This window comes from Molossus molossus, unplaced genomic scaffold, assembly GCF_014108415.1.
Source record: "Molossus molossus isolate mMolMol1 unplaced genomic scaffold, mMolMol1.p scaffold_m16_p_4, whole genome shotgun sequence".
Classification (NCBI taxonomy): domain Eukaryota; kingdom Metazoa; phylum Chordata; class Mammalia; order Chiroptera; family Molossidae; genus Molossus; species Molossus molossus.
The window spans coordinates 3,899,873-3,927,779 of record NW_023425377.1 but is presented as its reverse complement, the minus strand read 5'-3'; the positions used below and the strand labels follow the sequence as shown (position 1 = coordinate 3,927,779).

The 27,907-nt window shown below is 46.3% G+C and overlaps 1 protein-coding gene across 3 annotated transcripts in view; it reads left to right on the top strand.

Annotated features, from left to right (window-relative positions):
• Positions 1-27,907, top strand: part of BAIAP2L1 (BAR/IMD domain containing adaptor protein 2 like 1) — a 79,627-nt gene that overhangs the window by 46,293 nt on the left and 5,427 nt on the right. The window contains exons 4-12 of one of the 3 annotated variants that reach the window (XM_036240443.1): positions 12,020-12,081; positions 12,189-12,260; positions 14,299-14,436; positions 15,080-15,232; positions 18,253-18,420; positions 20,164-20,248; positions 21,864-22,074; positions 22,601-22,678; positions 23,341-23,527. In XM_036240443.1, coding sequence (XP_036096336.1) covers positions 12,020-12,081; positions 12,189-12,260; positions 14,299-14,436; positions 15,080-15,232; positions 18,253-18,420; positions 20,164-20,248; positions 21,864-22,074; positions 22,601-22,678; positions 23,341-23,527 — 1,154 coding nt within the window. Of the gene's footprint in view, positions 1-12,019; positions 12,082-12,188; positions 12,261-14,298; positions 14,437-15,079; positions 15,233-18,252; positions 18,421-20,121; positions 20,249-21,863; positions 22,075-22,600; positions 22,679-23,340; positions 23,528-27,907 lie in introns of all 3 variants that reach the window. The other 2 variants (XM_036240442.1, XM_036240441.1) reach the window with 2 other exon arrangements.

Here is a 27,907-nt window from a genome sequence, read left to right as displayed (position 1 = left end):
TCAGCCAAATGGAGGCATTGTCTTAGTCCCTGGGGATAAACCCAAACATAAGACGTCTTGCTCCATCAGGGGTGGAGTGTGGCCAGTTTAGGTAGAGTGGTTAGGGACTTGCAGTGGGGGGAGAGTGATGTCTGGGGACACTATTCCAGTGGATGCTGAAAGTGCAGCTTGGGTCACAGTATAGAAGCCAGACTGGTTGAGGTGCAGTTAAGAATGGAACAGTGGTCCAGCCAGTGTGGCTCAGTGGATTGAGAGGTCCTGGTTTGATTCCCAGTCAAGGCACATACCCGGTTTCAGGCTTGATCCCCAGTAGGGGATGTGCAGGAGCCAGCTGCTAATCAATGTTTCTCTTTCACATCGACGTTTCTATCTCTCTCTCTCCCTCCCTCCCTCTCTAAAAAATCAATAAAAACATATTTTAAAAAAAGAAAAAGCATAGCCCTGGCCGGTTTGGCTCAGCGGTTGGAGCGTCGGCCTGCGGTACAGAGAGACCCGGGTTCGGTTCCCGCTAAGGGCACGTACCTCGGTTGCAGTTTGTCCCCGGCCCTGGTTGGTCGTACGGGTGGCAGCCACTCGATGTGTCCCTTCACGTCGATGTTTCTCTCTCTCTCTCTCTCTCCCTCCCACGCTATCTGAACAAAAAATGGAAAAATGTCCTCGGGGGGAAAGAAAGAAAAGATGGACTGAGAGGTCCTGGTTTGATTCCCAGTCGAGGCACATACCCGGTTTCAGGCTTGATCCCCAGTAGGGGATGTGCAGGAGCCAGCTTATGATCAATGTTTCTCTTTCACATCGACGTTTCTATCTCTCACTCTCCCTCCCTCCCTCTCTAAAAAATCAATAAAAAACATATTTTAAAAAAAGAAAAAGCATAGCCCTGGCCAGTTTGGCTCAGTGGTTGGAGCGTCGGCCTGCGGTACAGAGAGACCCGGGTTCGGTTCCCGCTAAGGGCACGTACCTCGGTTGCAGTTTGTCCCCGGCCCTGGTTGGTCGTGCGGGTGGCAGCCACTCGATGTGTCCCTTCACGTCGATGTTTCTCTCTCTCTCTCTCTCTCCCTCCCACGCTATCTGAACAAAAAATGGAAAAATGTCCTCGGGTGAGGAAATAAAAAAAGAAAGAAAAAGCATGGAAGAGTAGGATTGGGAAGGAAGGGGGTCTTGAGACAGAGCAGGCTTAAGGAAGGGGCCAGGTCTGGTAGGGCCTTGCGGGTCATGGTAAGAATGTTGCTTGAGTCGGGGTAGGGAGCCTCTGAAGGTTTTGAACTCAGGAGTGTTGTGGCTTGACTGATATTTTAAAATACAAATGTTTTAAACTTATATTTAGATGTGTTAGGTTCATGATGCCTGTTAGACCCAAGTGGAAATGTCGACACAGCAGCTGGAAATGTGAGTCCGGAGTTCATTGTGTGAACGTGTAGTTCTATTTCCCTGTGAACAAGACGGGCCCTGTTTTGCTTGCCCAGAGACACCGATACTTAACCCTTCTGCCCTGTGGCCTTCCTCAGTCCCAAACCGACAGTTACCGAGGAACACAGCTGTCAGATGCTCCACTTCTGTGTTCCCGTTGGACTCTCATCAGGTCCTGGGAGGGGCTATTTACAGGACCATCTTACACCCAGCCCTTTTGCTTGCACCCCTTCTCCAGTGTGAGTTGTTTGTGTGGCAGGCAGTGGGGTTTCCTGCCATTTGTAACGGACAGTCATGTTTTTATGCCTCTTTAGTTCCTTTAGTGTTTTAGTGTTTCAGAATTTCAGGTTCAGCCAGCCAGGTAGCCAGTGACTGCTCCATTTGCCTGGGATTCAGTTCCTCTCTGTGTGTGATGGGGTTGTGGCAGGTGGGCCAGGGCAGGGGGGCTGGTCTTCATAGGTCTGGTGCTTTGGGGAGTCAGTCCCACCACTTTGGTTTTACTTCCTGCCTAACCCAAACACACTGCTCTGAACCAGCTGAGTGACCCGGCCAGTCCTCAGCCACTGCATTCATGCCTCTGTGATACTGCCCAGCCCCGCAGAGGTAGCCTGTTCCATTTTAAGACAACTCTAATAATTAAAGTGTTCTAGCCGATGTCGAGGAGACATTCCTCTCCCTGTAACTCACCTGTTCTGGGCATTGTTTCACCCTTGGGTGCCCATTAAGGAAAATCTAATTCCTCTTCTACAAGATTTCTCTTTGCACATGTGAAGGGAGGGTCCAGAGTAATTAAAAGTGCAGGCTGGGGATCAGACATGCGTTCGATTTCTGGCCCCACCACCTTTACTCGCTTAACTTGGGGAAATCACCTGAAAGCCCCCCAAGGCCTCAGCTTCCTCCTGGGTGATGAGGGTAATAGCAGCCACCCCCCCACCCCACCCCCACCCCCCAGGTTGTGAGGACTCAGAGAGGCCATCTCTGTAAGGTACAAGGGAAGGACTGGATACCTGAAGCTGTTGCTATCTTCAGGGGTGCTCCTATGGTGTGATGTCTGTCATCTTCCCCTCTGAGGTAGAGGAGGGTGAGGGTGACGTTTAAACTTCAATGGCACGGAGTCATTCTGTGGTTCATTGGTCAGTGTGGAGTGAGAGAGATAATAAAATGGGTACTAAGTTTTGTGGAATGCCCTTTAAATTCACATAGTAGGACCACCAACGTCTCCTTGGGTGCAGTTTCAGATCCAAGGAAAGGATGGCATTCCGACTGAAAGCTGGGATCTGTACCTTCTTTTATTTTATGTTTTTAAACTTGCTCAGTCAGAAGTGATTGCTTTAAAACAGGACAACAAAAGAACCTTAGGTCTGTTGAAAAATTCTGCACTTAAAATGTATGCGATGGTTTTATTCAGTAACACTGAACAGAAGCTGCCTGAGTGCCTTCTCTGCCTGTGCACTGTCTGCATCTCTGTGATTTGGGGTCCTGTTTTAACACTTTTAAATGGCTTTTTAAAATTTTGGATGTAGCCCTGGCCGGTTTGGCTCAGCAGTTAGAGTGTCGGCCTACGGACCAGAGAGTTCCAGGTTCAGTTTCCGCTAAGGGCATGTACCTTGGTTGAAGTTTGTCCCCAGCGCCGGTTGGGGTTGTGTGGGTGGCAACCAGTCGATGTGTCTCTCTCACATCGATGTTTCTCTCTCTCTACCCCTTCTCTCCCTCCCACTCTATCTGAAGATAAATGCAAAAAAAATGTCCTCGGGTGAGGATAAAAAATGTTTTAAATTTTGGATGTAGCATTTTTTAAGCTTGAATGGGAATGCCTACAGTTAATTAGTGATACCATAAGGAATAACTAGTCAGCTTCATTTATTATTGATAATACACCTGCTTTCATTTTCATGAGTATCAAAATGGTTGTAGTTTAGCCTTAATCTAATCAATGAAAAAGATGAATAATTAATGTTAACTTACCTGATATAATAGCTTGTAGAAAACTTGTAATCTTTGTAATGCTATATTTACATTCAGATGTAAATAAAACAATCATTTGTAATCTGTATATGGATGCAAAATTGATCTGTTATCTCTGTGATATATAATGTATCAATTTGAATCCATTGACATTGTCCTTTTAGCTAAAATAAGAGTAGTACATTAAAATCTGACTTGGGAAATAATTGTTCTTCATTGCAAATCCTGTAGTTTAATTTGATGGTACTAGTGTATAGCAGGCAGGCTTAGTTTAATTGCTAATAAAACATGAAATGGTAAGAAACACTCAATTTGCTCTCTGAGTCGATTTATCAGTCTTCATGACAGAATTATCACCTGCATCTCCCTGCTCCTTGCTGTAATGTTTAGTTATAATTTTCAGAGAACACCGCTACTAGGTGTCACCTTGTATATTGAAAAACTAGGTCTCTGCTACTCTTAGCTACTGTTAGTTCTCAACCTCGTTGAAAAGACTTGATTTTAAAATATCCAGAATATTTTCTTTTTAAAGCACTTCTTGCAAACAAATTAAGCCCTGGCCAGTTTTGCTCAGCAGTTAGAGAGAGCATCATCAGCCCACAGATCAAAGGGTTTCGGGTTCAATCCTCGGCCCTGGCTGGGCAAGAGGCAGCCAGTCAACATGTCTTTCTCCTATCCATGTTTTTCTCTCTCTCTGTCTCTCCCTCCTTCCTTTCCATTCTGTCTAGAAATCAATGGGAAAATGTTCTGGGGTGAGGATTAACAAACAACAAAAAAATCAGCCCTGGCTGGTTTGACTCAGCAGTTAGAGTGTCGGCCTGTGGACCAAAGAGTCACAGGTTTGATTCCGATCAAGGGCATGTACCTCGGTTGTAGTTCAGTCCCCGTCCCTGGTCGGGTCATGTGGGAGGCGGCCAGTCGATGCATCTCTGTCACATCGGTGTTTTTCTCTCTCCCTCTCCCTCTCCCTCTCCCTCCCCTCCCCCTCCCCCTCCCCCTCCCCCTCCCCCCTCCCCCTCCCCCTCCCCCCTCCCCCTCCCCCTCCCCCCTCCCCCTCCCCCTCCCCCTCTCCCTCCCCCCTCCCCCTCTATGAAGAAAAATGGAAACATATCCTTGGGTGAGGATTTTTTTTTTTTAAGTTAATTCATATGTCAGTTGTACAGGGTTTATTGGTTTCCATTTATTCTTCCCTCAATCCTTAAATCATCCCCTTGCTTAAAAAAAAAAGAGGGGAAAAAAGTTTAATGTTGCTGTTTCTGGCTACCTTCTTATGTTGCTTTTCCTTTATTGCCAAACTTCCTAAGTAGGTGCTTCATACCAGCTTTCTCCTTTCTGTGTCGTCTCGCTCTTCCTTTCCACTTTTTACCAGAAGTCAGGAAGCTGGAAGGACTCTAACACTGAGTCTTGTGTATGTCTAGCTTTCGGCACGTCTCCCAGGTCAGGATACTTCATCCTTTCAATGTGGGTTGCCAGGTGTCCAGCACGGAGCCCACACAGTCTGGGATTGTAGCTTCTTGTTTGGCAAAGTGAAAAGTTTGTAAACAAAATGTCCCTTGTTTGTGTTTTTGTTTTTTTAAATTATCTTGTTTGTGGTTCAATATCCTCTGAGACCAGACCTCTGTGTTAGTAAACCTTGGTTAACTAAAAGCTGCCAGGAAGTTGCTTTTGAAAACTGAGATGGAAACAGCTCCGTGTGGGTGCCAGCCCTGCCTGAGGGGTTCTATCAGCCAGGGCTCTGGGTCATGCGGACGGACGCGGGGCGCCTACACTCCACATGCTGCCTTACAGAAGCCTCTGTTTATCTAAAAGAAGTTTCAGGGGAGGAGAAAAAGGCTGGCAGGATGTCGGCCAGTGATTCAGGTTCAACAAAAGTAATTTTTCTGTAGGGATTTCTGTAATAAATATATTATATTTATCATATAGAAAATTATATCATTTATCATATAGAAATAATAAAAATATATTTATTGTAGAAATAAAATTCAGTACTAGAGATGCCACCTTTGGATGGGTCGGGCTTTTTCTTGTCACTGTATTTGACGTTCTTTTTCACTACAATTACCTTTTCATTCATTTGTTCAATATATGTATTTATTGACCAGGCGTTTAAGGCCTGTTGTATGCTAGACAGGGGCACACAGGTAACTAAGAATCGGCTTCCAGAAACATTCAGACCCTGCATGCATTTCCCCCAAGCAGCGTGCTGGTTCCTAATGACCACTAGTTTCAGATGGCTGCTGAGATGATTGTTTTGTTGTTGTTGTTGTTTTTGTTGTTAATCAATAGAATTAATTTTTTAGAGCAGCCATATGTTTACATAAAATTGAGCAGATCTTACCCAAGAGTTCACACACACTCCTCTCTCCCCATTCAATTTCCCCTGCTTTTTAACATGTATTACATTTGTTATAAATGGAGAACCACTATTGATAACACTATTGACTAAAATCCATAGTTGACATTAGGATTTATTCTTTGTGTTCTATGAGTTTCAACAAATGTTCAGTAACGTATATCCACTCTCTGCTCCCCCCCACCCTTGGTCATGACTGATCTTTTTAATGTCTCCAGTGTTGCCTTTTCTGGAATAATGTCATTTAGTTGGAATTGTATAATATGTAGCCTTTTCAGATTGGCTTCTTTCACTAAGCGGCCTGTACTTCAGCTTCCTCCACATCTTTCTGTGGCTTAATAGTTCATTTCTTTTTTATCTCTAATGATATTCAGTTGTATGAATGTACGACAGTTTGGTTATCCATTCATCTCGGTTGCTTCCAGTTTTGGGCAATAGGAATAAAACTGCTATAAATATTCATATACAGGTTTTTCTGTGGACATAAGATTTCAAGTGATTTAGGTAATGGTGAGACTGTTTACCTTTGTAAGAAACTGCCAGACTGCCTTGCAAAGCAGCTATACCATCTTGCATTCCCACTAGCAGTGAACGTGAATTCCTATTGCTCCACATCCTCGTCAGCACTTGGTGTTGCATGTTTCCTGGATTTTAGCCATTCTGATAGGTGAGTGGTGGCATTTCATTGTTGTCTTCGTGTCTGATTCCCATTGTCATATGATGTGGAGCATCTTTTCGTATGCTTATTTGCCATCTGTATATCTTTTTGAGATACCTGTTGGGGTCTTTTGTTCTTTTTTTAAATAAGTTGTTTGCTTTCTTATTGTCCAGTTTTAGGTGTTCTTTATATATTTTGGGTATAGGTCCTTTATTAGATGTGTGTTCTATATATTTCTCCCCATCATTCTTTTACTTTCAACCTTTCTGGATCTCTATATTTAAGATCTTTTGTAAACAGAATATAGTTGGGTGGTGGTGCCCTTTTTAAAAAAAAAAAATTTTTTTTCTTAATTGAATTTAGAGAAAGAGGAAGGGAGAGAGAGAGAGACATCGATGAGAGAGAACATCAATTGGCCACCTCCTGCATGTCCCCCACTGGGGATTTGGCCCACTACCTGGACACGCGCCCTGACAGGAAATCGAACCGGCGAATTCTTGGTGCATGGGTTGACGCTCAACCATAGAGCCACACTGGCTGGGCATGTTGTTGCTTTTTTAATCCTAACAGTCTTTGTCTTTTAATTGGACTATATAATCTATTTACTTACATTTTTACTTTCTACTCTCTGTCCTACGTTCACTTCTTCTCGTCCTCTTTTTGACCCCACTAGCTTGGTAGTTATGCACTTTATCTTTCAGGTACTACCCTTGGAGATTTTCAACACGCGTCCTTTCTTGTCAAAGTCAAATGTTAGTGGGATTCTCCTTTCACCTCAGACAACGAAAGAACTTCGGGACACTACATAATTCTATTGTATAACTCCTGTTTGTCCCACCTGCTTTTATAAGATGGGATACATTGTGCTCAGTGGCAGAGTAATTACAGTTTCTATGCAAGACATCAATTAGAACTGTGGTACTGGAGTTGGTTAAGTCAGAAGCCTAACTTTTGGAGGAATGTTCAATGACGCTCACCTATTACTTAGCATTATCCCTACGTGCACCTTGTTCACTGGTACAGTGTCAACACAGACGAGAGGAGAGTGCTTCTGATTGCATCCAGGGACTGAGTTTAAATAATCACTGCTATTCTTAGATGCTGGGAAAGCCTCTCAAGTTAGGTCATGTGTTCATGACATAATCTGCCTCTAATTCCTGGTTGGTTACTCTAATCTGTAGACTACATATTTGTGTGTTTAACGTATCCCATCCATGTGTAGCTTGGTTTTACTTCCATTATATTTTCTCCAGTGACCTTTTTGGTCAGTTCTACTTTAATCCATACAGTGTAACTGGAGGCCAGGCTGGCTTCCACCTGGTGTTTTATTGTCTGGTTGCACTTGAAGTAGCTTGGAGGAGGTAGTGTGTGAGTCTATCATTGCTCTGTGCTCTCCTGAAATAATAAATGTGTTCTGATTATTCATGATCAAATATAAATGGAAAAAATGAAAAAGTATTTATGCCTTTTTATTTATTTCAGCACATGTTCTGTGCTACTCGGGTCCATTAGTAGTCTCCATTTGGTTCCTCTAAATTTATACCATGAATTGATGAAGAAGTATCTGGTTGAATATAAATAGTCCAATGACTAATCTGTATTTCAGATAAAAACTGTGTTTATACCAGTACTTTTTCTTTTTTTTTTCCTTTTTCTTTCTTTTTTTTTTTTTGAGAGAGATCAATTTGTCGTTCCACTTATTTGTGCATTCGTTGGTTGGTTCTTGTATATGCCCTGACTGGGGATAAAACCCACAACCTTGGTGCATTTGGACAACACTAACCAACTGAGTTACTTGGCTAGGGCCTATACCAATACTCTTTTAGTTTTTATTTAACTTTATTTTTAAGTCCATACTGCCTAATGTCCAAGTATATACCTTTAGATAGTAGACAGTATTGTTCAAAATGTTTGACATAATTGTTCATAGTTCCTAATATTAGCTATTATTTATATTAATTTTAAGGGGAAATTGGTGGTAGACATTGACTTTTAATTATGTCAAGTTCATGATTTTAAAATAAGTATATCTTTAAATTCCTTTAATATTGCCATTTAAGAATTTAATTTATTCAGACTGAGTCACATTCCTGTACTTACTATGAGTTTCTTCCCAAAGTGTTGACTCAAAACCTAAAAAGGAAATGGTTGATTCAGTACATACGGTACTGTGATTTCTGGGATCAACACGTTAATTCCTGTTTGGGTGTGTATTTGGTTCTGTTCCATTAGAATCTGGGCTGTGCTTTCTCAACTCCACCCTCTTTTTTTTTTTCCTTCAAAAAAACCATATTTTTTTCTTAAATGTAACTTATGAAAATGTAGGTTACGGGGCTAAGAGTAAACAAACATGTATGATACCGCTTCAGACATAAAGTAACACATAGTATTAAGAATCAACTTCTGTAGATTAAACATAAGGGCTGCTTTCATTTTCTGTTTCAATATACACATTTGGCAGCTTTTGCATAATCACAGCGAAGATGTTTTTCAATCCCTTTTATGACTGAGGACTCCGTGGCTGCTGCTATGAGGTTGGCATTTAAATTCCATGAGCTACAAGGGACAGAAATAACAAGGATAGGGTCAGGTGTTCCACTCCTGCCCGCAGAGTGAATGGGCTTTTCACGGAGCCTTTCCACCCAGCTGCCTCCTGGGAGAAACCGTGGGCAGGAGGGCTGAGTGCCCCGAGGAGTGTGGGGGGAGCTGGGGCCTCCGGGCCAGAGCACCAGGTTCAGCAGGCCCACACTAGCACATACTTTTGTTTTGGCAACAGGCTTCTCAGAGATCTACATTGTATCAGGTTGTAGGAATAAAGTTTGTGGCAGTATGGGGGGTAGGGAATGGTTTGATTCTAGCTTGAGTCACTCTGACTTATTTTTAGACTTTTTCTTCTTTTTTTTTTTAAGTAGATCTGATTGCCAAGAATAGAGTGCTGGATTTTCAAGTAATTGAAATGGGCTTTTATTGTTGTTGTTGTTTTTTTGTCTCCAACCAGGAGTTGGTTGCTTGTGGATTTAACATACATGTGAAAGTAACTTAGATTATTTCTGTATCTGAAGTGACTAAATGATTAAGGTGACATGAATATAATTATATTCTTGGTCATGTGAGGGCTTCCTTTGTGAAGAACTCTTTTATATTGAGCTTGAAGAGAACTTAATTATGGGGTAAATGAAGTCAGTGTTGTCATTAAGGATGTAGAGCAGGTATTTTGATAACTCGGCATGGTGGACCCATGGGTGCTGGGGATGAGTCTGCCCTCACTATCGTATTTATCCAGCAGGCTATTCTGTTAGAATAGAAGACGATGCTTAGGGATTTACAGGTTATGTACCTATAACCTTACAAGGTTTTATCTTTACAGGAGATCCCCTACTCCCACCACCCGCCATGGTTATGCCACTGTTACTTTAAGCAGTGCCATTCACAGTGGGCTTCCTGCTGAGGACACCAAGAGGAGGGGTTTGGGGGAGGGACGTGTTACATTTGCATTTGGAAAGATCCCTGGCATCTGTGAGAAAGAAGGTCCAGAAGAGAACAAGCTGGAAGTCAAGAGAAGAAGAGCTTAGAGGGGGCAGGGGACTTTAGCAGTCCAGCTGGCAGGTTTCAGTGTGTTGGAGGGGTCGGACGGGGAGACTCCCCCTCCACCGCTAGTGGAGCAGATTACTGGACGAGCATAGACTCTAGGTGTTCCCTTGCGCCTTCTCTCCTGGGCAGGGAAGGGCTGGCACATTTGTTACCCAAAGTAGCAGGATGACTAAGGGTCATGGTTCCACCCTAGAATGGGCCCACATGATGGCACCACACGTACAAGGGAATGAGTCCTTGTCTTTGGGTATCACACAGGCATGGCTGGCTGGCAGCCAAGAGCTTGGATTAGAGAATGGGGTGAGCTCACTTTTAGACATGTTGAATATGAGGGTGCCTAATAGGACATTCACATGAACATGTTCAGGAGGGGGTTGAATTTCTAAGCCTGAAGATGAGGGAAAGACTGAGCTAGTCATTTGAAAGTCAGATGTCTTAAAACGTTTTTTGAGAATGAGGCATGCCAGGGTCACCATATGGAGGTGAAGGCTGAAGTCATAGTCCAGTCAGTATTCTTTTTCTCTTTTCCCATATTCTACTACAGTTATAATTTTAATTCTCCCTCATGTAGAGCCTTTCATTTCCCCTATAGAACCTACCCTTGTATCTATCCACTGAACTGTGGGATGACCCGCCCAGCACATTTTATTGTTTGGTCTGGCCTGGTTGGTGTCCCATATGATTATTTGGTTCTCCCAGTTCTTAGGTATCAGACCTATTTGGTCCTTGCAGGTAAGCTGGCAGAGAGAGGCTCTCATTCACCTTCATCAGAGTTTAGTAGCAAAGATGTACATGCTGCCATGAGCAGCAAGAGATATGCTTTGCAAATTAGGCAGCCGTCTTGCTGCTTTTTGGAGTGAGTCTCCTTTGTCCTGGAACATTTTATTCTGTGCGAGGTGTTTCTGAGAATTGGCATAGTCCCAAGAGACACGAGGCAGCGCACCATCCCTGCCATGGGTTTCCATGGCATTAATATTTTCCAGAATGAGATAAGAACTAATGTGAGAAAAAGAAAATGACTTTTATCTTTTATATCTGAGAGATAATCAGACTACAATGGGGATTAGATAAAAATAAGTTATGTGTGCCCTGGCCGGTGTGGCTCAGTTGGTTAGAGCATCATCCCATGCACCAAAGGGTTGCCAGTTCCATTCCCGGTCAGGGCATATACCCAGGTTGTGGGTTCAGCCCCCAGGTGGGATACATAAAGGAGTCAACCAAGTGACTCCTTTGTCTCTCTCCCTCCCTCTCCCTCCCTCCCTCCCTCTCCCTCCCTCCCTCCCTCTCCTTCTCCCCTCCTCCCTCCCCCTCCCTCCCTCTCCCTCTCCCCTCCTCCCTCCCTCCCTCCCTCTCCCTCTCCCCTCCTCCCTCCCTCTCCCCCTTCCTACCTCTCTCTCCCTCTAAAATCAGTAATAGCATATCCTCAGGTGAGGATTTTGTTTTTAAATGGTCATTTGTTCTTATAATGACCAAAAGAATCTTTTTAAAGAGAATTTAAAAATTAAACCAGAAAAATTCAGCACAGGGAGTGAGTAAATATAGAAAGAACAATGTGACTTTTAAGACAAAGTTGGCACTCCTTTTTGTTATTGTTAATCCTCCCTGGAGGATTTTTTTTTCCATTGATTTTTAGACAGAATGGAAGGTAGGGGGAAGGAGAAGAGAGAAACATTGATGTGAAAGAGACACATTGATTGGTTGCCTCTCGCATGCACCCCAACCAGGGCCGGGTATTGAATCTACAACCCAGTTACATGCCCTTGACCGGAAATCGAACCAGAGCACCTCCAGTGCTCAGGCTGATGGTCTAACCACTGAACATGCTGGCGTTCATTTGATGAATGGTGGTGTAGAGTGAGTCTGCTATCAGCTGCATCCCTCTGGCCCCACCATGGGGACGAGGCCAGTGTGTCTGAGGGTTGGGGACTGATGCTCACAGGCCCTGAGGACAACAATGGACTGTGCCTCACTGTTTTACTTTCCTTCATCTCTTTACAGAAACTGCACAGTGGCTTTTCCCCTAACATGTCTGGTTTTGTTCTCAGGCCATGTTCTCATAGAGATTTCCAGTACCCACCAGAAACTTGATGAGAGTTTTAAAGAAAATGTATGTGAACTCTTTCTACATTTTTACAAAATGTATTTATTTTTAAATTTTATTTTGCTTGAAGTCTCAAATTGGGTATGAATTTTTTTATTTCCCTTTGTTAACAGTTCAAAACGTTCCATAAAGAGATCATACATGAGCTGGAGAAGAAGACAGAACTTGATGTAAAATACATGAACGTGAGTACAGGGTTTCGCCCATCTTTGTGGTGGAGGCAGGTGGGGGCACTTACCTGGTATCTGAGCCTGAAGACAGCTTCCCCGCTGTTGACTCAGCTGTAGTGAGTGTGGGTGAAGCTTGGGGTTGAGTGTGCACAGATACACAAGATGGACAGGTCCCTTGGGGCTGAGTGGGCTCTTTCTTCTAACACTTGGGATCTTTATTGAAAAGCATAGGAAACAATGTTGTGGGGAGTGCTGCTTCTGGAAAGCATTGTTCTCAAAGAACACACATGCATTAGTGCCGCTGTGGCTCGCAGCCCGCTCCACGGGATGAGAGGTGTACCGGGAGAACACCGTGCAGGGTTCCAGGTCTGGTGTCAGAGACCGCTCCTGCGTGGACCTCTTGCTGCCACCTGGTATTGCCGGTTCCGGCAGTTTTCTCCTGCCTGGCCCTCGAGCCCCAGCACTCAGGGCTCATTTCCTTTGCCCTGACTGCCACCCAGAAGTCCCCTTTCTTCTCACCAAGACCCCGTGTGGCAGTAAGCGGTGCCCCTGCGTCCATGTGTTCTGTGTGCCCGGAGGAAGGCACAGGACCAACGGGGAGTGCGAGGGGGTGTGATACGAAGCACCATACGTCCTCCGTCAGATGTTCATCCCTACAGAAACTTCTAATGTGGGTATTCTTAGTATCCTCACTATACAGACGAGACTGCACAGGTGGATCTTAGAGAAATTAAACAATACTGAGATCACACAGAAAATGAGAGAAGAAGCCAGAATTCTAACCCAGGTCTGTTAGGCTCCAAAAAACCCATTACTTGGCATCCAAGTACCCAGAGGTGATTGTACCTCTTCATTCTCTTTCTTGAAACGTAAGTCATAAAATTGGAACATGAGATTTGATATTGCTGACTTTTTTACCAAAGTCCTGACCACTTAGTGTCCAAACACCTTTGAGTAAAGAGGAACAAGAGAAAGTCCTCTGATAGTCCTCTGAGAGCTGCCCTTCTGGTTAAGAGCCCCTCATGTAAACAGAACTGGAGGACAGACAATGCGTGAACATTCTAGTTGAAGGGAGGGCAGTGTGAAGTGAGGGTGTGCGGGGCCAGGGCCAGGGGAGGGCAGTGTGAAGTGAGGGTGTGCGGGGCCAGGGCCAGGGCCAGGGGAGGGCAGTGTGAAGTGAGGGTGTGCAGGGCCAGGGGAGGGCAGTGTGAAGTGAGGGTGTGCGGGGCCAGGGCCAGGGGAGGGCAGTGTGAAGTGAGGGTGTGCGGGACCAGGGCCAGGGGAGGGCAGTGTGAAGTGAGGGTGTGCGGGGCCAGGGCCAGGGGAGGGCAGTGTGAAGTGAGGGTGTGCGGGACCAGGGCCAGGGGAGGGCAGTGTGAAGTGAGGGTGTGCGGGACCAGGGCCAGGGGAGGCAGTGTGAAGTGAGGGTGTGCGGGCCAGGGCGGGTGAGGGGTGTGCGGGGCCAGGGCCAGGGGAGGGCAGTGTGAAGTGAGGGTGTGCGGGGCCAGGGCCAGGGGAGGGCAGTGTGAAGTGAGGGTGTGCGGGGCCAGGGCCAGGGGAGGGCAGTGTGAAGTGAGGGTGTGCGGGGACAGGGCAGGGGAGGGCATGTGAAGTGAGGGTGTGCGGGGCCAGGGCCAGGGGAGGGCAGTGTGAAGTGAGGGTGTGCGGGGCCAGGGCCAGGGGAGGGCAGTGTGAAGTGAGGGTGTGCGGGGTCAGGGCCAGGGGAGGGCAGTGTGAAGTGAGGGTGTGCGGGGCCAGGGCCAGGGGAGGGCAGTGTGAAGTGAGGGTGTGCGGGGCCAGGGCCAGGGGAGGGCAGTGTGAAGTGAGGGTGTGCGGGGCCAGGGCCAGGGGAGGGCAGTGTGAAGTGAGGGTGTGCGGGGCCAGGGCCAGGGCCAGGGGAGGGCAGTGTGAAGTGAGGGTGTGCGGGGCCAGGGGAGGGCAGTGTGAAGTGAGGGGCAGGCTGGCCGCACTGAGTGGAAATGTTAGCCACCTAGCTGCCTGAGGGTTTGTGTGGTACTGTTGTAGTGAAATAAGTCCAACTTTTAACTTGCAGGCCACTCTCAAAAGGTACCAAACAGAACACAGGAATAAATTAGATTCTTTGGAGAAATCTCAAGCCGAATTGAAGAAGATCAGAAGGAAAAGTCAAGGAGGACGAAATGCACTCAAATACGAGCACAAAGAGATTGAGGTGAACCATTCAGCACGACTTTGTTTTGTTGATATTTGTGCAGCTTCTGGGCAAGCATGCTCACCTCGGTCAGCCCATATTTATCCACTTACTGCTGAGCTGCTATTGAAGTTAAAAATAAGCATTTTAACTTAATATGAGCTGCTGCAGAGTTTTCCAGAGTTAAGGCTACTCAGTGGCCTCCTAAAAACATTGGCATTTTCTCCTCAGTCGGGGAGGGTAAGCATTGTTCTCCCCATTTTGCAGGTGGGGGAGATGGGACTTAAGGTAACTCAGTCCCTAACTGGGCTTTGAACCCAAACTCTCTGGTTCCAAAGCCCATGATTTTCCAGTAGAACATGTCCTTATCCCTAGAGTACAAAGTGATATTTTGTGCCAGTTGCCCACTGGAGTGGAAGGCCTTTGGCAGCTTCTCTCCATACTTGAGTCAGGGATCGTAATGAGAAGGGTGATATCTGCTCGGGTCAGGTTACAACTTTGTTATTTTGTCTGACGTTTATCTGCATTTAGTAGTTCGTCCATTATCCAAATAAACCGAGTGTAAAGATGCAGGAGATAAATGTCAGGCTGACGAGGGATCAAACAGGCTGAGTCACTATTTGATCCCTCGTCATACATGCATAATTGTTCTCTATTTCCCTAGTATATAGAAACCGTTACTTCTCGCCAGAGTGAAATCCAGAAATTCATCGCAGAGGGTTGCCGAGAAGCTCTGCTGGAAGAGAGACGGCGCTTCTGCTTCCTGGTGGACAAGCACTGCAGCTTTGCGAACCACGTGCACTACTACCACCTGCAGGTGGGGCACAGCCTGTTGTGTTGCGTGTGTTAATTTTATGTCTTATTGAAATGCCCTTGAAATGCTTCCCTTTCCTACATGTCCCACAACAGGTCGCAGTGGGCCTACTTTGCCCTGAGACAATTTCAAACAAATAGTTTTTGGCCAACTTGAATGTGTAAACTTTTAGACATGGAGATGAAACGGTCAAGTGTCAGCTTACAACATTTACTGAGCGTAGTAACACACCCATATTTAAAATCGTCCCGTGACTGAGAAACGACACGTTTTCCCTTTTCTCACCGGAGCCAGCGCTTCTCAGGCTCTCGGGGCAGCATCTTCGGTCTCCGGGCCTTCGGCAGAGCCACAGGGCGTCCCGCAGGCCCAGGGCCACGTCACCCGTGTGCTCTGAGATGCTCACCTTGAGAAATTGTGTCCGGGCTGTAGACCCCATTTGCAGCATCAGGACACTTATTTTTTTTGTTAATCCTTTCCCTAGGATATATTTTACATGGATGTTTATTTTTTTTTTTTTTTTTTTTTTTTTTTTTTTTTTTTTTATCCTCACCCGAGGATATTTTTCCATTTATTTTGTAGATAGAGTGGGAGGGAGAGAGAGAAAGGGAGAGAGAGAGAGAAACATCGACGTGAAGGGACACATCGAGTGGCTGCCACCCGCACGACCAACCAGGGCCGGGGACAAACTGCAACCGAGGTACATGCCCTTAGCGGGAACCGAACCCGGGTCTCTCCGGACCGCAGGCCGACGCTCTAACCGCTGAGCCAAACCGGCCAGGGCTTACATGGATGTTTAGAGAAAGTGGAAGGGGGGAGAGAGAGAGAGAAACATCAATGACTGCCTCCCACATATGCCAACCCGGGCTGGGCATCAAACCTGTAACCCAGGTGCATGCCCTTGACCGGGAATTGACCTGAGACCCTTCAGTGCATGGGACGATGCTCTACCAGTGATTCTCAGCCTTCCTAAGCTGTGAACCTTTAATGCAGTTCCTCATGTTGTGGTGACCCCCAACCATAACTAATTTTGCTACTGTTATGTCTTAGGTGACCCCTGTGAAAGGGTTGTTCGACCCCCAAAGAGGTCGCAACCCACAGGTTGAAAACTGCTGCTAATCAATGGGCCGCACCAGCCAGGGCTGTGGGAGCTACTTTTCATTCCCCTTCAAGGTGGTGGTCATGAGCTCATCAGCTTTACTGCCCTCCTTCAGCACATGCAGTTTTCAGTTCGTATCCCAAGAAATCATTACACAACGTGTCAGCCCTGGCTGGTCTGGCTCAGTGGTAGAGCATTCGGTTCTCGCTGAGGGCACATACCTCAGTTGCAGTTTGTCCCCACCCCGGTCGGGGTCTTGTGGGTGGTGACCACTCCACGTGTGTCTCTCACGTCGATGTTTCTCTTCCTCCCTCTCTCCCTCCCGCGCTGTCTGATGATAAATGCAAAAATGTCCTCAGGTGAGGATTAAAAAAAAAAAAAGTGTTAAATTTTCTTTCCTCTTTTTTTAAATTATGAATTTGGTTGGACTATGTAAGCATTCACAAGCAGCATCAATTGACGTCAGTCATTTGTTGTCATTTGGAGAGTGCTGCATGATACGAGACACTATGTAAGAGCCTGGATATAAGGCGACTTCCTCTTTTCTTCAGGTGAACCAAAAAATGCTTAGCCTTGTATGTGTGTGTATGTCTTATGTTATGTATTCTATAAAGTTTTTGCAACTTTAAGGAATATTCAGCCACCAAATCTAGTGAAGACCTAAACTTATTACAGGAAATAACTGCTGCCTTAGGTGATCACTTTTTGTCAACAGTGCGTCTGTACTAGTTTCAGCAGCCTCGGTTTCCATGGTGGGGTGTCCTACTGGGGCAGGGTCACAGTCTGGAGAGGGACAGAAAGTGACCTTGAAGCTCTCTTCCTTCGGCAATGCCCTCCTGGCAATGGGGCACTCACAGCGTCATGAGGCAACCTGGCCGATTTCCAGAGAGTCCTGGCTGTTGGCAGTCTTTCTTACACTTAACCTTGGGTTCCAATTCGGCTTTTTAGAGTGACATAGACCAAATCTGTTTCTTTCTATATGCTAGTCTCTCCAACTCTGAAAATCCCTTTGTACTGTCCCTTACCCCAACTGAGGCACCCCAGTCCTTTGAGTGGCTCCTAGATGAAGCAGGCCGCACAGTTGGTGGTCAGGGTTACAGTCAGGACAGAGGTGGTTTGGGGGACGGGCTTTGCCCTCTCAGGATTTACATCAACACCCCCAGCCCACACCTGATGAACATAGACTCTAGGTAAAAAACATTGCGGTTGCTATGAAAACAGCTTCAGAAAAGGTCCCCTGCTTCCCTTTTCCAATCAGATTGCTGTCCTGGAAGAGAGGGTTCATTGAAAGGCTTTTGGGGAACCTCCAGTTGAAAGAAGCAGAGCCAGGCTTGTGGGAGCCTGGGACAGATGTGGGGTTGTGGGACGTCCCTCTGTCCATCTGCATCTCTGCTCTGTAGTCCACCAGCCCAGAGGACCAGAGCATCCCCTCTGCACCGTCCCTGACTCTACAGAGCCCATTGAACCTTGCCTCTAGACCCTTGGTCTCACAGACAGATCTGATTCACTTCCCTGACACAGACATCGGTTCCCTGGGGCTCTGAATCCACTCCTGGTCCTCCGCCTGGATTGGGTGCTTTCTATGGGGAGGGCAGCAGTAGTTGGCATTTCTTGGGCTGTAGGAAAACAGTGATGATTAATACGGATTGCTCAGACTTCCCTTTTAGTTTACAATCCTTGTATTAGTCTTAAACTCAGTATTCACAGAGAGGGAGAGGATAAATTCTTTTAGAAGAAGCCTGCATCCTTCTGAGCAAATAGCAGATACTCACAGATGCTCAAACCACTTGCTGAATTTAACTCCGAGCTCCCGTGCTTCTGGTAATCAGCCGGTAAAACGTTATCAGTGATACTGTTTGATGTACTGTTTGTCATCTCTTCAAGCAGTACACATTTGTCTTCAGTTTTGTTTCCTTTGGATTCACAGTCTGCAGAATTGCTGAATTCCAAACTGCCTAAGTGGCAGAAAACCTGCGGTGATGCCACCAAAGTACCAGAGGAGATTATCAACATGATAGAAGAAATAAAGACCCCTATCTCCACCCCAACATCCTGGACACCTCAGCCTTCACCAATGGTCGAGAGAAGCAGCATGGTAGGAACTGGTTCCCTCTGAGATTTCAATTGTGTATTTACTGTTTAAAAATTTTTCTTTTTAGAGGGGGGGAGAGAGAGAGAGAGAGAGAGGGAGGGAGGGAGGGAGGGAGGGAGGGAGGCATTTATTGCCTGCCTCCTGCACACCCCCTACTGGGGATCAAGCCTGAAAGCTGGGCCTGTGCCCTGACACTCAACCAGCTGAGCCACATCAGCCAGGACAAAATAATCTAGGCACAGGGTGAGGGTGGGGAAGCATACATGAAACGGGATTGGCCAGGAAATGACAAGTGTTGAAGATAGGTGTTGGGTACATGGAGATTCAGGGTGGTAGTCTCTACTTTTACACTTGTTTGAAATTTTTCTAAAATAAAAGTTGTTGTTTTTCATTTCTCCCTCTACCCTCAAAAAAACCAACAACAACACAATAACAATAGGTGGGCTCATTAAAAGAATGGAACTTCTTGGAAAATAAAGCCAGAATTCTCTTCCAAAACACTGTGCAAAAACAGAAAGAGGACTTATTTTTTAACCAGAAAGAGGATAAGCAGGATGTTAGACCAGCTGAGACACGGGAGATACGTTTGGCTGCCTACCCAGCATCACCACCAGATGTCTAGTGGGGATCTCACCTTCAGCTTGTCCAGAACCAGATAACTGGTTTTCTTCAAACCTGCTGCTCCAGTCTTACCCAGTAAACGGCAGCTTCATCTTCCAGTGGCTCAGACACAAGACGACTCCTTTCTCTCTCTCATGCCACTCTCAGTCCATGGCCCGGCTCTGTTTCCACCCTCAGAGCACGTCCCCGGTCCAGCCTCCTCAGCCCACACTGCTCTCTGCGCCCCTGCACAGGTGACCACAGCAGCCAGGCTGATCCTGGACAAGTAGAAAAGACCAAAATCTCAATGGATTGCAGAATGTTAGGGATAAAGAGAAAATTCTGAAAACGGGGGGGGGGGGGGGGGGGGGGGAGTAGAATTACTTACCAAAAAAAAAAAAAGAGGGAGAGAGAAACCTATGCAGACCAGATTTCTTGTTAGCAAAACAATGTGTTGGAAATTAATGGAGCAGTGCACTTTGAGTTCTGTGAAAAATTATTTCAAATGTAGAATCCTCTATCCAAGCACTTAGAGGGAGCCTGAAATCCATAGAAACAGGAAGTAGATTAATGGTTGCCTGGGGGGGAGGGGGTATGGGGAGTAACTACTTTGTTTTTGTTTTGTTTTGAAAGATAACTGCTTTGTTTTGTTTTTTGTTTTTGATTTTTATTTTTTTAATCCTCACCCAAGGATATTTTCCCATTTATCTTCAGATAGAGTGGGAAAGAGGGGGAGAGAGAGAGAGAAATCGATGATGAGAGAAAGACACATTGATTGGTTGCCTTCCACATGACCCTGACCAGGGCTGGGGACCAAAATGCAACCAATGTTCGTGCTCTTGACCGGAATCGAATCCAAAACTTTCTGGTCTCTGGGTTGACACTCTGACTGCTGAACCAAACTGGCCAGGGCAGTTCTGTTTTTTAAAGACAAAAGTGAAAAAAATGTGGTATTAAAATAATTCAAAATGAGTTATTGCCTTACAACTAAGAGGACTTTGGGAAAAATTGGAATTTAGAGCATGTAATACAAAACAGCCCTGGGAACCTATAATTCCATTGCTGGGTTATTCTAATATTAAACTAATAAAGATTTCTTCACAGGTTGGGAAAGAGTATGACACCCTTTCTAAGTCCTCACCAAAGGTGCCCCCAGCTCCTTCAGCCAGAGCAAACACCAGCCCTTTGATTGATATGTTCAATAACCCAGCTACAGTTGCACAGAATTCAGGTAAGGTATTTCTTCTAAAACACATCTCTAAATGTTTAAAGTAAATGTGTCGTGAGGTAGAGACAAATAAGCACGTGTGCAGCACACGCCCAACACGAGGAACTTACACCTTAGAACAAGTAAAGGCCTGGGTTTATGATAAAACCAGAAGACATTTTATAAGTGACACATTTCTTGACACAGTAATTCTGTATACTGAATGATGTTTACAAGAGTCAGTATCCTATGGAAAGGTGCTATTTTTGAAATAGGATATGATGTACAGAGAACCTCCCACTGTGTCCCATGTTTGGTGCAACTGTAATAAAAGTGTTTTTTCAATAAGAGAAACTATAAAAGTTCACATGACAAAATTATGGTTTGAAATCTTACCAGTAGGCTCAGTTTGAGTTATAATTGGTGGTTTTCATCATCTCTAACATCACGTTTTCTAGAGATGTAAGTTCTAACTGCTTACATTTCTGAATTCTGTTGATTTATTTCAATAGAGACCAGTTACTGTTTGCAGACATTTCAGGGGCTTTGGTTACACTCAGCTCTGCCTACAACAGAGTCTTTGGCACCCAGGACCCTGGAGACTGCCTGGCAGCTAGCTGCGTCTCTGTCTGGGGTCTCCAGGCTGCCGGGTATGAGAGTCATGGCAGTCGAGCCGTGTGCTGCAGACCCTGGATGATCGCGTACGCGGCTGTTGGCAAAAAGATGAGGTTTTCAGATTGGCAGCTGGGAAAATAATAGTCTGTAGTTATTTGCCTTTGAGGGAAGGACTACAAGTTATATACAATATAAAGTTAGAATAGATAATGACGTGTGCTTCCCAACCAGTCAAAGGATTCTTTGATTCTTTTTGGTGAAAGCGAAATAAAATTGCTGGTGAATTCAGCACTGCCAAGGTAATTAGAGAGTGGCGTGGTAAGAAGCTAGCAAGTTTATACTGTAATTAGTAAGACTGCAAGAATAATGAAGAAAGATCTCACATTGCTTTAAAGACTAGGTTAGCAAAATTTGACTGGAAGAAATATCTAAAAAGAAAAAATCTCCATTCCAGTTTCGTTTGGAGTGATGAGTCGGGCTGTGTGAACCGAGACACAGGGTGCACAGCATGGTGCCCCAGGCGGTGTGGTTTGGGCTGTGCAGCCAGGCCGCTGCAGCAGTGCCTGGCTCTGTCTCATGCCAGCCTCAAAAGTTGTGAAGGTTCGAGAGCCCAGACGGGTGATTCTGGAGGGCTCAGTGTAGGTGCTCATGCCCACAGCAGCATCTTCAGCCCTCCTTTGCAGCCCAGGTCTTGGCGAGTTGGGTTTGAGTCGAGACCTCCCACGGCCCTGTGGTTCATTCTGAGAGAACAGAGGAAGGGGAAACGGCAGCACCTTTGGTGGTGGGCAGTCTGCCTCTCAGCCGTGCTGAGGGGGTGCGGGTGAAGCTTGGCAGAGCCTGCCTTAGCCACTTGGTCTGCAAAGGGGTCTCTGGGAAAGACAGGGGCCAGGGCTCTGCCTGTATTCCTTGTCCCTGTCCGTCCTGGCACAGGCAAGGGTGTGGCAGTGGAACATGCCTGAGGTTGGTGCTGGAGTGGCCTCACTGTCATTCTTGGAGAAGCCATCACTCTTGTGTTTGCCTTCAGCAGCTGCTTCAGATGATCCCAGTTTACAGCGCTCGGTGTCTGTTGCGACGGGACTGAACATGATGAAAAAGCAGAAAGTGAAAACCATCTTCCCGCACACCGCGGGCACCAACCAGACCCTGCTTGGCTTCGCACAGGGAGACATCATCACACTGCTCGTCGCTGAGGAGAAAGACGGCTGGCTTTATGGAGAGCACGACACCTCCAAAGCGTGAGTCTCGGGGTGGGTGCGTCTGCTGGGCCGCAGCTGCCCAGCACTTCCGAGAGCTGCTGTGTCTGCCGTTAGCAGCAGGTTGTCCCTGTGGACAGACGATGTTTGAGCCAACTAGCATCATAGTTTAGTTATAGTTCTGAAGTCACCTCTGAAAGGTTTAAATAGTCTCTTGTTTTCTTCAAAAACAAAAGCGTGACTTTGGATTTCCCAAGGATAATCTGCATCTCAGATGTACTTTGAGACTTAGCACATAAATAATTTAAATGGTGGCATCATTGAGTCAGCCATGAGTATATGCACAGCCTTACTGGAAGGAAGTACGTTAAATTGATTTTCTGTGTAGATTATTCATGTATTAAATAAAACCGATGTGTAGGGAAAAGATAAAAGAGAAATCCTAATGAAATTAATACTGCATGTAAAATGCACATTGTGTCATGTGGTAAAAGTGGCCTCAGTGTGTTACTGTTCACTGGTCCACTGCTGACACCAGCCACGTCTCTTCTCCCCTCCGCATGTGCAGGAGGGGCTGGTTCCCGTCGTCCTACACAAAGTTGCTGGAAGAAAATGCGAAGGAGACAGTGAGTGTGCCCTCACCAAGGTAGGACTGACTGCTCACCTTTCCCGGTGACAGAAAACTCGACCTGCTGTTTGCAGGCGTGTAGGAAGGAGTTCTGTCTGGATTTGTGGGAAACCCGGGTCGTGGGGACTAAGCAGGAGATTGCTGCGTCCACACTCGTGTCCACTGGCTTCACTGTCTGCCGTGAGCACGCACAGCCCCGCCCTCTGGGACCACGCCCACACCCCCGCAAGGGCTGCTTCCAGGCCCACCTTTCCCTCTTGCTGAGCAGCCTGTACCACTGGGGACATGTTTTCTGAAAGGCTGTCCTGCTGGGGTTTCTTGACCGTGCTCTCGATTTATTTTCCTTGCACCCGACAAGCCTCCCTCCGTCTCCTCACAGGCCACTCTGCTGGCCCCTGGTTCGGCACGGGTGTCCTCGGGATCTGGCCTCGGTCCTTTTCCTTCCATCTCCTGGGCCATCTTGTCTGCTGCCATGGTTTGAGTGAACCGATGGGCTTCCCTTGGCACCTCGATCCCAATGACCCCAAACTCTCTGCTCCGATCCAGATAACATGAGAGAGAAAGAGTGTGTGTGTAACCTCCTTCTGCACCCTTTTTTGCGATTAATCCGTTATTTCGGGTGTTTAGGATTCCAGTGGCAGGACCTTCTCTAACTGTGTTCTCTAATTTGGGGCTGTTAGCCCAGCCCCCGTGAGGAGCATGAGCACCGTGGACTTGTCTGAGAAGAGCTGCACTACCGTCCCCATCCCCCCACCTGACTACCAAGACTGCTTGTCCATGCGAGCGGCTGCAGATAAGAGAGCAGATGCTTCCAAACCTACTAGTACCTTTAAAGCCCCGGCGTTCGGACCAGAAACCACGTCTCCTGTGAGTAGAGCTGTGCGTCATATCCTGGGTACTTGAATCCTGAGTGGCGTCTCTAGAAGTGTGGGGGCGGGACCTTCTGTTTGCACCTCTAAGTTCCCTTCTCCATAACACAGCCTTTCCACCTCCTAACTTCAGTCCCTTCATTTTTATTTTACCTGCAAATGACCATTTGCACACATATCTTTAAAAACTGACCATAATTTCTGAGTGCCATTAACCGGTCACTCCAAGTTTCTGATCATCTCGTGAGAAGTTCCTTGACAGTGTAGTTGTTTGAATCTGGATCCAGGTCAGCTCTGTTCATTGCAGTCAGTTGCCAAGTCTCGTGACAAGTGTTCGTCTGTCCGCAGGTCTCCCCTGTCTCCTTCCTGAAATGTATCTGGACAGGCAGGCTGTGGGCCTGCAGGGTCTGTCCCAGTCTGGGTTTGCTGATTGCAGCCACGTGATGCCCTTACTCTCGGTTTCTCTCGCCTGTATTTCCAGCCTGGATCAGTCTGATGTTTTGTTATTCTGCTTTGTTTCGCTAGAGCATTTCTTTTTTTTTTTCTTATTAATTAATTTTTGTTACAGATGTTTCTCTTCTTCCCCCCACTGATTCCCCCCTCCCCCTCTCTCCCTGCCATCCAGCTTTGTTGTCCATGTCCATTGTTCATGCACACATGCATATAAGTTCTGTGGTTTATCTCTTCCCCCCCTCCCCCTCTTCTGGGGATTGTCAGTCTGTACCCCACTCCCACGTCTCTGGGACTACCCCATTCCTCAGACTGTTATGTTCATTAGATTCCACAAAGTGTCCATCAGTAGACGAATGGATAAAAAAGCTGTCGTACATATACACAATGGAGTACTATGCAGCTGTAAGAAAGATCTCTCATCCTTTGAGACTACATGGAGGGACCTGGAAAGTATCATCCTAAGTGAAACAAGCCAAACAGAGAAAGACAAGTATCATATTATCTCACTTATTTGTGGAATATAATGAACATAACAGTCACTAGAACATTTCATTGATTGGTCTCGTTGTCCATCAGAGACAGACATGTCCAATTATCCCTGTTTCTGTGATATTAGTAGCCACTGATAATGACCACCTGGCTCCATTACTTTATTAATATCGTACAACGCCTTTTAAGGTAAAAAGAAGTTTGCTCCAAAGTCATAGCACTGGAATTACAAGTAAAAACACTGGCATTTTAGCCAATGCAGTCACGAATTTAGAAAACGATAGCATGTTTTGTGTTTCAGTATTTTTACCATGTGGGTAAAGGGGGATGAAGAAAGCATTGATGTGGTTCTTACTACACTGAATTGGGTAAATTGAAAGGTCCCGTTTTCAAATATCAATAAAGGCATTATTTAGCATTTGAGCTTTAAATGAGGTCTAACTTTGTTTTATAACTGACTTTTTTAGAGAAGAAGGGAGAGAGAAACATCGATGTGAGAAACAACCATCAGCTGCCTCCTGCTCGCCCCCTACTGGGGATGGAGCCTGCAACCCCGGGCATATGCCCTGACCAGGAATTGAACAGGGACCTCTCAGCCCATGGGACAACACTCAACCCACTGAGCCACACCGGCTGGGCTCGCTTTATTTTTAAACCTCTTTGTTGGCTGGATCAGAGCACTGTCAGTGTAGGAAGGCTGCCTTGAAAAGGGCTGAGACTGTCCAGTAAACGGGACTTCAAACAGTGCCCCATCTTACTAATCCTGCCCTTCGTTGCGCAGCGGAGCTTTAAGCACCCAGCTTCCTCCTGAGGGCTGGGCGGGGCTGCGCAGAAGTGACCTGGGGCTCTGCCCTCCTCCATGGAGGGAGACATGCATGCCACTGCAGAGGACAGGGTGCAGGGGTCCCTGGATCGCACTCCCTGTCTGCTTCAGTCCTTCCCATCCCCCACAGCCCTCTCCCCTCCACACACTATCTCCACTCAACCAGTAATCTGAAGTGTCCCACCAAAGCCCTAGACCTGATGGCGTCCCTGGTGAAGTACCTACCCCACATGTAAGGAAGAACTACCGACCAGCAGCCCTTCACAACCTTTCCAGCGGGCTGAGGGGGCACTTCCTGCTAGCCCGGTCTGAGGCCAGCACTGCCCTGACCCTTCGTCGTTGCTTTGTCTTGCAGGCCAGAGGCTTTTTGTCAGTCTTCCACTTTAGCAGCCGGTAGTCTTTGGTTTCATGGAAAAAGAACATTTAGAATCCCCAAATATCTCATGCGATCGTCCTGCTTGTATGGATTCCAAGGGTGATTTCAGTTGTCATTGATTTTACAAGTGACAGAATAATGAATGTTGTTAAACTCCTTTCTTAATAACCACAATCTTCCATAAAAAAGGCATGTTTAGTAGGTAGTCGATACATACCATGAGGTCACATTTATAACTCTGGCACCAAAAATTCTAGGGCATCCAACTACTCTGCCTAACTAGACTCCTTTCTATACACAATCAAGACGGCGTGTGAAGGCACACGGAGGGGAAGGTTCGGGGTCACGAGGGGGCCTTCACCTTGGAGTTCATCCACTGGGCATTACCAGCAGCTTACGGTGGTCCAGGCCCTGGGTGAACTAACAGGAGTGAGACCAACCCAGGAGTTGAATCTGGTGAACAGGTGTTTATTGTGTGTATAAAGGTTCCTGGTGAAGAGGTAACAGACGAGGGGGCAGGGCTCCAGCTCCTGGGAAGCATCAGAAGTGGTTTCTTCAGGGCAAACATTTGCGCCAAGTTCAAAGGAAGAGCTGTGACCAAACACAAGGCCTCAGGCGTGCATTCTGGGAACTTGGGTGCTGGGCACTGCCTAGGGTGGTGGTCCCAGAAGCTGTGGGGCAGACAGGCCAGGAGTGGAGCACCGATCTGGGAGTGTGGGCTGCACGCTGTCCTTCCTCCATCCTCCTGGGTGGGTGGGTGGTATCTGCAGGCGGCCGAGGGTGTGCGCTGGAGCTGGGAGGTGGACCTGAAGCAGTGTGGTCATGGGGAGAGGATGTGCAGTGCAGGTGGGGGAGGGGGGTGACAAGAAGTAGTTACAAGGTGAGAACTGACAGCTGGTGACTACCTGGTGTAGCCTACATGGGAGAAACCAGTGTTTGTTGGAACTCTGGGAGCAGGTCTGGTTTGCCCACGTTTATGTATTTTGGAGGCTTTATATATAATTTATGTAATTTTGAGCTCCAGATCTTTACCATGCTAACATTATAAAGGAAAACCATTCTTAGTTACACATTTAACTACTAGAAAAAAGATTGTTTTGGACCAAGGTTCTGAATAATTAAAAATAACCAGTGTCCTATAAGCATCCTGTGTTCAGGGAAGACAAAGCTCTACCTACGCTTTCTTAAAGTGCCTGCAATTTGAGAGGCTCTCGTCCCATGTTTGCTAAACAGATTATCAGTTGCCTTTCATAGGGGTATTTATATATTTTATAATTTAACCTATGTTAAAGATAGAAATGGCTTTATGGTGAAAATTCTATGTAAAATTCTACAAATAATCAAATTGATATGTGATCCTGCTCTTGAGACAGAGATAGGATGAACTCTTGATTTAACATTTCCCAGTCCCATGCTACTTTAAGTAAACAAACATATGTTTCAGTATTGTTTTCACCTCGACCGTTGCCATTTGCTACCTGCGTGGAACGCGCTAAAATGCGGTTTCCTTCCACACCTGCCTGGCAGTCACAGCTGCTGGTTGTGGCTGACGAGCAAAAGTCCAAGCTTGGTTATGGTCCTTTTGTAAAAATATCTAATCACTACACCTTATTTAAAATACTTTCACAAGTAACATTTTTTCTGCTTATAAAAATAACCCAGAGAATTTCTGTCTAGGCAATTTTGGAAAAAATAGACAAAATATTGAAAAGAAAATTTTAGTTATCTATAATTTATTCCAGCATAACTACGGCTAACGTTTCATTCTCTTTGAGATGGACATAGGTAAATATATTTAGCTATCCAGTAGACATTCCTCCCTCCCTCCGCAGCGCCCACACAGTGGAGCCCTAACACTTGTCACATCGTGAAAGCTGTCATGAGGCAGAGCAGCCCGAGCCCTGCTGCCTGGGCTCCGACGAGCTGCTGGCTGTGACGGAACAGTGCCAGCCCACGGACAGCACCTCCACACCCTTCCTGCCCTCAATTGCCACCTGGGTGTGGGCCCACTTTCTGATATCCCAGGAGGCATTGTGGGGCTTTGTATGGCACAGGCATGTGACAGCAGCTTTCTGAGGTCCCAGAGTGGACTGAGAAATGCGGTTTTGAAATCTCAGCCAGCAGCTGATCAGTGTCCCTTCATCAGAACACTGTCGGCGAGACGGATAGTGTGTCATCTGTGTGCTCTTTATGAGGGATTGACAGGTTGCTGTAGTATTTTTCTGATCTGGAGAATA